The sequence below is a fragment of the Anomaloglossus baeobatrachus genome, chromosome 3 (assembly GCF_048569485.1).
Source record: "Anomaloglossus baeobatrachus isolate aAnoBae1 chromosome 3, aAnoBae1.hap1, whole genome shotgun sequence".
NCBI lineage: Eukaryota > Metazoa > Chordata > Amphibia > Anura > Aromobatidae > Anomaloglossus > Anomaloglossus baeobatrachus.
The window spans coordinates 387553597-387565780 of NC_134355.1; the positions used below are offsets into that span (position 1 = coordinate 387553597).

Sequence of the window (12184 nt, forward strand, 5' to 3'; positions counted from 1 at the left end):
TTATTCGGTCCCTTTAAGTTAATACTTTGTAGCGCCACCTTTTTCTGCGATTACAACTGCAAGTCGCTTGGGGTATGTCTCTATCAGTTTTGCACATCGAGAGACTGAAATTCTTGCCCAATCTTCATTTGCAAACAGCTCGAGCTCAGTGACGTTGGATGGTGAATGTTTGTGAATAGCAGATTTCAGCTCTTTCCACAGATTCTCGATTGGATTCAGGTCTGGACTTTGACTTGGCCATTCTAACACCTGATACGTTTATTTGTGAACCATTCCATTATAGATTTTGCTTTATGTTTGGGATCATTGTCTTGTTGAAAGACAAATCTCCGTCCCAGTCTCAGGTCTTTTGCAAACTCCAACAGGTTTTCTTCAATAATGGTCCTGTAATTGGCTCCATCCATCTTCCCATCAATTTTAATCATCTTCCCTGTCTCTGCTGAAGAAAAGGAGGCCCAAACCATGATGCTGCCACCATCTTGTTTGACAGTGGGGATGGTGTGTTCAGGGTGATGAGCTGTGTTGCTTTTACGCCAAACATATCGTTTGGCATTGTGCCCAAAAAGTTCAATTTTGGTTTCATCTGACCAGAGCACATTCTTCCACATGTTTGGTGTGTCTTCCAGGTGGCTTCTGGCAAACTTTAAATGACACTTTTTATGGATATCTTTGAGAAATGGCTTTCTTCTTGCCACTCTTCCATAAAGTTCATATTTGTGCAGTATACGACTGATTGTTGTCCTATGAACAGACTCTCCCACCTCAGCTGTAGTTCTCTGTAGTTCATCCAGAGTGATCAGGGGCCTCTTGGCTGCATCTCTGATTAGTCTTCTCCTTGTTTTAGATTACATTTTTGAGGGACGGCCAGGTATTGGTAGATTTGCAGTGGTATGATACTCCTTCCATTTCAATATGATCGCTTGCACAGTGCTTCTTGGGATATTTAAAGTTGTGGAAATCTTTTTGTAACCAAATCTGACTTTAAACTTCTCCACAACAGTATCACGGACCTGCCTGTTGTGTTCCTTAGTCTTCATGATGCTCTCTGTGCTTTAAACAGAACACTGAGATTATCACAGAGCAGGTGCATTTATACGGAGACTTGATTACACACAGGTGCCTTATATTTATCATCATCATCAGTCATTTAGGACAACATTGGATCATTCAGAGATCCTCAATGAACTTCTGGAGTGAATTTGCTGCACTAAAAGTAAAGGGGATGAATAATATTGCACGCCGCAATTTTCAGTTTATTCTTTCTTACAAAAGTTTAAAATAAGCAATACATTTTGTTCAACTTCACAATTGTGTCCCACTTGTTGTTGATTCTTAACCATAACATTAACATTTTTATCTTTATGTTTGAAGCCTGAAATATGGGAAAACGTTGAAAAATTCAAGGGGGCCGAATACTTTCGCAAGGCACTGTAATTTAGAATGCTTCAATGGCCCATACATCTAACTAACAAATTTTGCACTAGGGTCCATCAGTCTCTAGTTACGCCACTGGGCATGCACAAACTGTAACAGCATAATATGCACTCCAATATGGTGCTCCTTATCTCCTCAGCTTTGCACTGTGCCTGAAAATCAGGTGTTGATTACATATATGATTTTTTAGTTTCACAGCTCAAAGTTATAAAGTTCTGTGAAGCACCTGTGGGCAGGGCCGGATTAAGGTTGGTGGGGGCCCCTGGGCAGAAAATCTGGTGGGGGCCCCATAACGTTAACATTTTTAGCTATAACAGTAGAGCACGAACCGTAGCATTTAGATATAAATCCAATGAACATTTATCTTCTCCTGTTCTGCCACATTCAGATTTACAGTACTACAATACAGATACAGTCCAGGATAACTCACATCCGTCAGTTATACACAGAAAGTAGAGTTAGGCTATGTGCGCACGTTGCGTTTGTCTCTGCAGAAATTTCTGCAGCAATTTGAACAGCACACGTGCGCTTCAAATCGCTACAGAAAGAGTCCGTAATGAAAAGCCAATTTCATGCGCTCTGAGTGCAGCCCCTCCCATAGACAGAGCAGGGGCTGCATCCAAAGCACATGAAAGAAGTGACACGTCACTTCTTAGAACGCAGCACCTCAGGCAGCAGCCGAATCGCTACACTCTAATACGCCACGGGCGCACGGCTCCTGCATAATGTTCATAGATTGTGCTGGGGACGCAGGACGCATGCAGTTACGCTGCGGTGCAGATCGCAGCGTAACTGCATGTAAATACGCAACGTGCGTACAGAACCTTACTCACATATTTTTTATTGATCCCAATGTTAAGGCAGCCAGGGCCAGCTCCAGGTTTTTGTGGCCTCCGGGTGAAAGAGTCTCAGTGGACCCCATCCACACACAGACACGCTCATACACATACAGGCATACGTATATATACATATTTGAAGACAAATTCAGAAAAATACATATAAACAGACAAATATATGCACAGTCATACACACTGACATACATGCAGACACAGACGCATTAGGGCTCGTGCGCACGTTGCGTAATTCCATGCATTTATGCTGCGTATAGCACTGCAGTGTAAATGCATGCGTCCTGCATCCCCTATACAAGCTATGTAGATTGTGCATGATACGTGCGCACGTTGCTTTTATGAACGCAGCGATTTGGGTGCTAAAATGTTGACCCAAATCTGTGAGTTCATAAAATGAGCATGTCAATTATTCCGCGCGCTATGGATGCAGCTCCCCCTCTGTCTATGGTGGGGGAAGCAGCCATAGCGCATGAAATCGGCATTTTTTGTAAAGAAAAACTGCATCCATTACGCAGTGTTTCTGCAGCGATTTGACGCGCACATGTGCTGTCAAATCGCTGCAGAATATTCAGTAGTTACGTGCGCATGAGCCCTTACAGGTATTAATATGGGGAAATCGCCAGCAGCCTCACTCACCTCTCCCGCTTGTTTCCGTCCAGCTCCTTTAGGACATGTGGCTGTGTTTCACGATGGCTGTCACTAACAGACATGACTGCACACTGACAGCACTGCTGTATATACATCACAGGAGGGGCTGGGGGCTACAATATATACATTACAGGAGGGGCAGGGGGCATAGACGTTACTGGAGTGGCAAACAGCTCTGGTGGTGTACTCATTACTGGGATGGGTGACATAGCGCTCTGGGGGACCCATATAGTTCTGGGGGGCTGCACAGACTGCTTCTTACACACACAGCTCTGACACACGCACACACACAGCTCTGACACACACACACACACACACACAGCTCTGACACACACACACACAGCTCTGACACACACACACACACACAGCTCTGACACACACACAGCTCTGACACACACACACAGCTCTGACACACACACACACACACAGCTCTGACACACACACACACAGCTCTGACACACAGACACACAGCTCTGACACACACACAGCTCTGACACACACACACAGCTCTGACACACATACATACACACAGCTCTGACACACACACACAGCTCTGACACATACACACACACACAGCTCTGACACACACACACACACAACTCTGACACACACACACACACACACACACAGCTCGGACACACACACACACAGCTCTGACACACACACAGCTCTGACACACACAGCTCTGACACACACACATCTCTGACACACATACACACACACAGCTCTGACACATACACAGCTCTGACACACACAGCTCTGACACACACACAGCTCTGACACACACACAGCTCTGACACACACAAAGCACCCACCCATCACCCCCTACACACACACACACACAATGCATCCCCCTTTACCGCCTACACACACAATGCACCCCCCTTTACCCCTACACACACACACACACAATGCACCCCCCATCACCCCCTACACACACACACAAACACACACAATGCATCCCCCATCACCCCCTACACACACACACACAATGCACCCCCCATCACTCCTACACACACAATGCACCCATCACTCCCTACAAACACACACACACACACACAATGCACCCCCCATCACCCCCTACACACACACACACACACTCAAATACAATGCACCCACCATTCCTCCCCACACACACACAAATACAATGCACCCCCCAATACTCCCCCCACACAAAACACACATACAATGCACCCACCCATCACCCCCTACACACACACAATGCATCTCCCCATCACCCCCCCCACACACACACACACACACAACACACACACTCAAATACAATGCACCCACCATTCCTCCCTACACACACACAAATACAATGCACCCCCCCATCACCCCCTACACACACACACACACACAATGCACCCCCCTTTCCCGCCTACACACACACACAATGCACCCACATCACCCCCTACACACATACAATACACCCCCCTTTACCCCTACACACACACACACACACAATGCACCCCCCATCACCCCTACACACACAATGCACCCCCCTTTACCTCTACACACACACACAATGCACCCCCCATCACCCCCTACACACACACACAATGCATCCCCCATCACCCCTACACACACACACACACACAATGCACCCCCCATCACCCGCTACACACACACACACACAATGCACCCACCATTCCTCCCTACACACACACACACATACAATGCACCCCCCATTACTCCCCCCACACAAAACACACATACAATGCACCCACCCATCACCCCCTACACACACACATACACACACACACACAATGCACCCACCCATCACCCCTTACACACACACACACAATGCATCTCCCCATCACCCCCTACACACACAATGCATCTCCCCATCACCCCCTACACACACAATGCATCTCCCCATCACCCCCTACACACAATGCATCCCCCCATCACCCCCCCCACACACACACACACACCATGCACCCACCCATCACCTCTACACACACACACACACAATGCACCCCCCATTACCCCTCCCCCCATATACAATACAATGCAACCCTCATCACCCCCTACACACACAAATCACACTGCCCCATCCCTACACACTCCTGCCTCCCCCCCTCCCTCGGAATACAGTACTCCCCCTCTGCCTGTCACAAAGCTGTGTTCCACTTCCTTAACAGATGTTCCCCGTTATGTGTCCTCAGCCCCTCCCCACTCATCATCATTAATTAAACCTGTCTCTTCGGCTCCTTCATGGAGCGCTTACCATCTGATGTCCCCTGTGTGCCGGCGCCCGCAGCACTGTGATGACGTCAGCAAGGTGCTGATCTCATCACATTGCTGCACGTCGGGGGCGGGGCCCAGTCCCGGCGCGCTGTTCAAATGTATTTACGTCTGAAAGACGCAAATACATTTGAATAGGAAGAAGGAGGAAGCTGCGAGCACTGGCTCCGGCTCCGCTGCGCTCCTCTGCATTGTGTGCATGACGGGCACACAGCACACAGCAGAGCCGGCACAGCACAGCGCTGCCTCCTGCTCCTGCTGCAGCTAGTGTGTCGGGCCTGCATGCACACACTGCGGAGGAGCGTGGCTGCACATACAGCGGCCCATTACACCGTGCCCCTGCTTCTAGGAAGGGGGGGGCAGGTGCCCCCCGCCCTCGCTGGGTACGCCCATGACGGCCGCAGCACATAGCAGGGAGCTCATTGGCACACCTCTGACCCCGGAAGTGCAATCGCTGGTACTTCCGGGGTCATTCAGCGTCCTGTGCCCGCAGTTTGTTTTTGCGTCTTAAAGACGCAGATACAAATAAATGCCGGTGCACCCCCCCCCCCTCCGAAAACACAGCTGATTTATTAGACTGTCTTTACGGAGGGGGAGAGGGTGTGAAGAAAAAAAAAATGCTGACAAGTATGGCCCTGGTGGTGGGGGCCCCCTTAGAAGCTCTTTTGTTGGGGGCCCCTGGGCTGGAGCCCCGCTTGTCCCGCCTATAATCCGGCCCTGCCTGTGGGTAGAGTTCAGAGAGTAATTAACTATTCGTACTCGCTATACTCATAACAAGTACTGTCTACTACTCGTGTATTCGTTCCGAATAGCATGTGCAATGCAAGTCAATGGGGAAAAACTTGCAAAGTAATGAGTAACCCGAATGCCGTACTATTTGTGCGAGTAGCGGATAGTGCAGAATTCACACTTGGGGGTGAAAGAGTTAAACCGTAAGATCATAATGACACCCTGAAGTGTTGCCAGAGGACATCCTTGCAAGCCATCCGTGACCAGTGATCACTTTTTTTGACCATCAAAGGCAAACGCCAGACCTATGAATTTATTGTGTGTATGAATCTACAATGAATTAATTATTCTATTTCTATTCAATTTAAGCACAAAAATTACCAGGATTGTAAACAAACAAACTAAAACATATTTGTGTTTTTATTACGTCTTTCAGGAAAAAAAAATATTCCATATATTTTCTTATTCATAGATGATCCATAGAATTGCGCAGTAATGTGCATAAAATTTTTATTAAATTAAATTAAAACTAGTAAATTTCAAGCTCTTAAGCATTTCATTTAAGGCAAATACAGTATACCAAGTTATTTGTGATCATTTACCAATAAAATCAAATAAGGGTACCTGTTTTGTCTAACGATGGAGAAAAAGTAACAGAAACCAGTTTGTTTTCCTTTTTTAAATAAAAACTTTTTTTATATATATATATATATATATTTTGCAATCATCTATTAATCAAAATGCAGACCTATGAGATATGGCAAATGTACAATGAAATAAAGGCACGTGAAACATTGATTAAAATAAAATGAAAAGAAAACTTGTATAGCTGTATACATTGTACAATACTTTTCAATGTACAGAATAGTTATTGGCTAAACGGATGCAGACATTCAAAATAAGTTATTTCTAATACGAGCTGAGATGTTGAGATACCCTACGTAATGTCACAAAATTAGTAGTAGTAAACAAGCTTTAAGAAGAGCAAAAATGTACTAAGGAGATAGAAACCCAAAATGGAATCTGAAATGGCAAACAGTAAGAAGTGTTTTGTGCTTCAGACATCTTTCAGAATTGATCATTCATTTTTGTTCATGTAGAAGAAATAGAAAAAACATAATAATTAATTTCCAAGGACATCACGTCCGGCCGGGGAGAGGAGGTTCTATCATCTACCATATAACATGAGCATGTATTTCAATATTTCCTAAGAATGGCTTTGTCAGAACCAAGCCAATGAGTAAAAGAATCAAATCAGCTTTAGTTCTTGTCTTTTTTCATTTCTGAAATAATTTCCCTCAAAGCAGTTTTCATAGACAAGGACACCATATACACAATATACAGTATGTAAGTATGTTCACATAACAAGCCTATCGTTTAACATCCAAGAATACTTTGAAAAGAAATGTGGAGGCAGAACTTTTTTTTTTTTTCATAGTAAACAGGTCAAGTCCTTCACGAAAGAGTTTTTACAGCAATTTGTATGGTTAAGACTGCAGTGACTTGTTTAATATATTAGAAATCTTCGTAGCAAAATAACAACCTGAATGTGATGTGCCAACTGTATGTCACAACACTATTTCACCAAAAATATACAGAAATCAACATTCTTGTTACATGTGCATTAAATTATTGAAATGAATGAATGTGTATGCGCCATGTTGTCACAACTAGCAGCGGGTAAGGTCCAATGTTACTCATTTCCTTGGTAAAATTGCTAGCAGCTGTAACATCTTTATCTTGTAAACATGACCTTATAGATCTAGTTTGGACAGATATTTTTCTACCTTGATACAAAGTGCTTTAGACCGTACAATTAGAGAACAGTACCAGAAAAATGTGGGGCTCCCAATACAATATGTCTACTTCAATCTGGTGTCATTGACTTTCAAGGTGAGTGGGCATTTACACCAACCACTGTATACTGTATTCTATAGTTTATAGGATTAAAGATATAGGAATATCTTTTTTACGCTCCTAGCCTTCACGTAAAACATGCATGTTCATGCAACCAGGAGAGATTGGCTCAGAGAACTTCCATTCGGGTTCTTTCTAATTCTTGCACTGCTAATTGTAAGAGCTTTCAAAACAGTTCATGCAATGATATGAATGACTAAGGAAACTGTAAACCCCACAAAATATTATTTGTGTTTGACATGTGGAGGGCTAAGGGTTTCTGTACCATCCCTATTTTTGCTAATGCTTTGAGATGATCTTGCTATTCCAGTCCTCATAGAGTCAGATAACAATGTGGTTTCCACCGTAGGATCAGAGGCAGCATCGTATGTTTCCGTCTCTGTCTCTAGCTCTTCATCTGCAATAAAAAGTTTGGACTCTCTCCACTGTGGGTACGTGTCCTGGCTGCCTCTTGAGACGCTCGAGTCACTGCATGATAGCTGTTCATTTAGTTCTTCTGTAGATTGAATTAGATTTTGTATAGAAATTGATTTGCCAAAATCCTTGTGAGTGAATGGACCTGAAGACAATACACCACTATTTGTATCAAGACTTTTCCGCCTTACAAAATTTTTAGTTAAACTGGGTTGTGCAGGCTGTATGCTTTCTTTTGAAGCTACAAGGCAAGCGGTGACGTCACACACATCCTCTTTTGTGGTCATGGGAATTATGTGAATTGGTTCTGGTTTACAGATGTGTTTCAGTGGAGATACAGCTGGTATCTGTAATGTTGTTGGTGCTGTTGGCTTCGAGGGCTGGCTTATTTGGTTTGATATACTGTTTGTTACCACAGTTACAGGTCCGTCATTTACATTTGCTGACACTTGTGTTGCTTGGCTATCCAATGTAGGACTAAATCCATAATAGGCAGGTGCATTAAATTCATTTGGTGTCAGCACAAACTGTAACCCCCGGGGGATGTTGGCACTAGCTGATCTGGTTATGAATCCACTGTTCTGTGCAGAGTTTGACAAATCTTTGCTGTCTATTGGACTTTGATAATCGGAAGTTTGTTCACATTCAAATAGGGGCATCTGAAATGATGCCAATGTCAGTGCTGAGGCAGATCCCTTCTTTAAGACCTGTTGGTAGATATCAAGTAGGCTGTCCAATTTTGACTCAATTGACTGTACCTAGGAAAGAAATAAAAATATAAACATATCACATCAACCAGTTTTCAGAATTCTGAATCTTGGGCAAAATCTACTTTTATCAAATGCCTATATGAAAAGTGGCTCTTTTCAAACTACATTTTTTACTTCTGTTTAATGCATATTCCAGTAAAAAAATCCTGAAATTTAAACAGAAGGATATACACTACCAAAAGATAAACAAATGTGGTTCCTCTACTCTGCTGCTGGTATTCCAAGGGAAATTAGACTAGGATACTTGGTGGACTGAATGTGGTTTTTCTTATAAAGCATTTAGAAGTTATCCGACTTCTTCCTCAGGATACAATTACAGTAGAAACATAATTAAATTGTCACAGAATTAAAGGGGTTATCCAATACTAGGACAACCCCCTTCTTTTTCATCAAGTTTTCCCCAGTAAAATAAGTTGCCACAGAAACTCTTAAGGCCGCTTTACACGCAACGACATCGTTGCGTATGAAACGCACAAACGACCGTTAACGATCAAAATTGACACGTCGTTCTAATTAGAAATATCATTTCTGTTGCAGGACGCAGGTTGTTCGTCGTTCTTGTGGCAGCATACATCGCTACGTGTGACACCGCAGGAATGAGGAACAACCTCCTAACTGCGTCCGCCTGCAATGAGGAAGGAAGGAGGTGGGTGGGATGTTCGTCCCGCTCATCTCCGCCCCTCCGCTTCTATTGGGCGGCCACTTAGTGACGTTGCTGTGTCTCCGAACGAACTGCCCCCTTAGAAAGGAGGCGGTTTGCCGGCCACAGCGACGTCGCTAGGCAGGTAAGTATGTGTGACGGGTGTTAGCGATGTTGTGCGCCACGGGCAGCGATTTGCCCATGACGCACAACCGACGGGGTGGGTATACTCGCTAGCGATATCGATAGTGATATCGCAGCGTGTAAAGTGCCCTTTATACTCACCTTCACTACCGACGCTGGTACAGCAGTATCGGCACTCGCTCTTCAGGACCTCATTGGTGATGGCTACCTCACGCGAGCCCTGCGCCCAATTACTGCTGGCTTTACTGTCACCACCTAATTGGGCATAGGGTTTGCGTGACATAACAATTTCACATGCAAGTGCCGACATTGCTGTAACAGCGTCGGCAGCAAAAGTGAGTATAAGAGATTTTATTTTAATAGTTGAATGAAAAGAGGTTTTCTGAGTAGAAAAATAAAACACGTGGTGTGTCAGCAATACATCCATGGTTCGTTTCAATAATGCTGATGACAGAAAAGGAGAAAAAATAAAAAAAATAAAGGAAAATAAAAACTAATAATAAACTAATCAGAAACCGAGTATACCTCAAAAAGGAAAACATAAGAAAATAAAAAAAAGATGACAAACAATGTTAAAGGCAAATGAGAAAACAAAAGTGTAATATATAGCTGGCGAAATAAATATTGAACATGTCGTTAATTTTCTCAGTAAATATATTTCTAACTTTGCTATTGATGTGAATTTATCCCCAGATGTCAGTAACAACGCATCCAATTCAAAGAAATCAAACCATAGATGTCTATAAATACTTCAGGAAGCACCCAGAAATGGATAGAAACAAAGCACTGGAGAGTTCCGAAGTGGCCAGCAATGAGTCCAGATCTAAATCCCATTGAAAATCCGTGGAGAAATTTTAAAACTGCTGTTGGGGGAAGGCACCCTTCAAATATGAGAACCTGGAGCAGTTTGCAAAAAGAGAGTGGTCCAAAATTCCAGCTGAGAGGTATATGAAGCTTGTTGATGTTTATTGGAAGCGATTGATTGCAGTTATTTATTCCAAAGTGTGTGGATACAAATATTAAGTTGAGGGTGCCAACAATTTTGTCCTATCTATTTTTGGAGTTTTGTGTAACATTATATCTAGAGATGGGCGGACTCACAGATAACCAGGATCGGCAGGATCCTGTTCTCTTTTTTTTAAATCCTGATCTGGTTCGGAATCTGGCCTCCATATAAGTCTATGGGGATCAGAATCCGGAGATTAAACATGGTGGTAGAAGTGATAGGGGAATGGGAACAAGCACGCTGTACTTACCAAGGCTCCGGCGAGGCTGTACGCTGCTCCCATGCCTCGCATTCACTTCCTTGGCCGCTAAGTACTGCTCATGCATATGCACTGCTTTATCCGCCGACCGGCGCCTGTGATTGGTTACAGTCAGATGCGTCCCCACCCTGGGTGTCAGCATGTCAGCTGACTGCATCCAATCACAGGTGCCAGGACAGCTGTTGGGCAGAGAAAGCAGTGTAACTGAAGAAGCCCATACACTCTAGCATCTACCGTGAGCCTAGAATGTACAGGCTTATTCCAGGTTTGTAAGGATGACTCACTTGGTGGGCGTCGCGATGTTTCCTCTCATGCAACATAATCATGCAAGTGGGGCCTGTGCCCCCCTTGCACCCACCTATCTAGGGGTCTTACCCCCACACCCTCGCTTTTATTATAAATAACTCCATGCCCACAAGGACTTAGAAAAATATTTTTTTTTTCTTGCTGGAAATGTCAGATGGCATGTGATGGGGGCGTGTTGAAATCACGTCATACCTGGAAGGTGCCCGTACACTCTAGCATCTACTGTCAGTATCATGGTATAAAAATAAATAGCTCATGGCTACAGGCTGCAGCCCCAGTCCTGCACTTATCTTGGCTATGTATCAAAAGGATAGGAACCGCATGCAACTTTTTTTTAATTTATTTTTTTAATTATTTAAATAAATAATAAAAAAATCCTACGTGTGGTCCCCCAATTTTGACATCCAGCCAAGATAAAGTTCAGCACCTGGGGGCTGGTATTCTCAGGCTGGGGAGACACAGCCTAAAAATATCATCTTCCAGCCGCCTGGAATTGTCGCATTTATTGGATGCGGTGGCAATTGGGGTAATGTGTCATTTTTCATTACTAAACATAACTTAATTTATGGACATTTGTGGTTTGATTTCTTTGCGTGTGTTTATTGGATGGGTTGTTACCGACATCTCGTTATAAATTCATATAAATAGCACCTTTAGAAATAAATTTACTTACAATTTAGTGGGTGAACCACCAGTTTTCTATGTGTGAAGTGTGGTGAGCCACAGTGAGAGAGTATATACTTGACTTCTAATTGTATTTTTTATTTTCTGCTGTTTTATTGTTCTTTTCCTTCTTTATTGAAATGGACAATTGAT

The 12184-nt window shown here is 43.8% G+C and overlaps 1 protein-coding gene across 4 annotated transcripts in view; it reads right to left on the bottom strand.

Moving 5' to 3' along the window:
• Positions 1-6367: 6367 nt before the first annotated feature.
• Positions 6368-12184, bottom strand: part of KCNQ5 (potassium voltage-gated channel subfamily Q member 5) — an 894563-nt gene continuing 888746 nt past the window's right edge. For all 4 annotated transcript variants that reach the window (XM_075340207.1, XM_075340208.1, XM_075340210.1 and 1 more), the window contains one exon: positions 6368-9001. In XM_075340207.1, the coding sequence (XP_075196322.1) occupies positions 8054-9001 (948 nt within the window). In that variant the 3' untranslated portion in view covers positions 6368-8053. The remainder of the gene's footprint in view (positions 9002-12184) is intronic.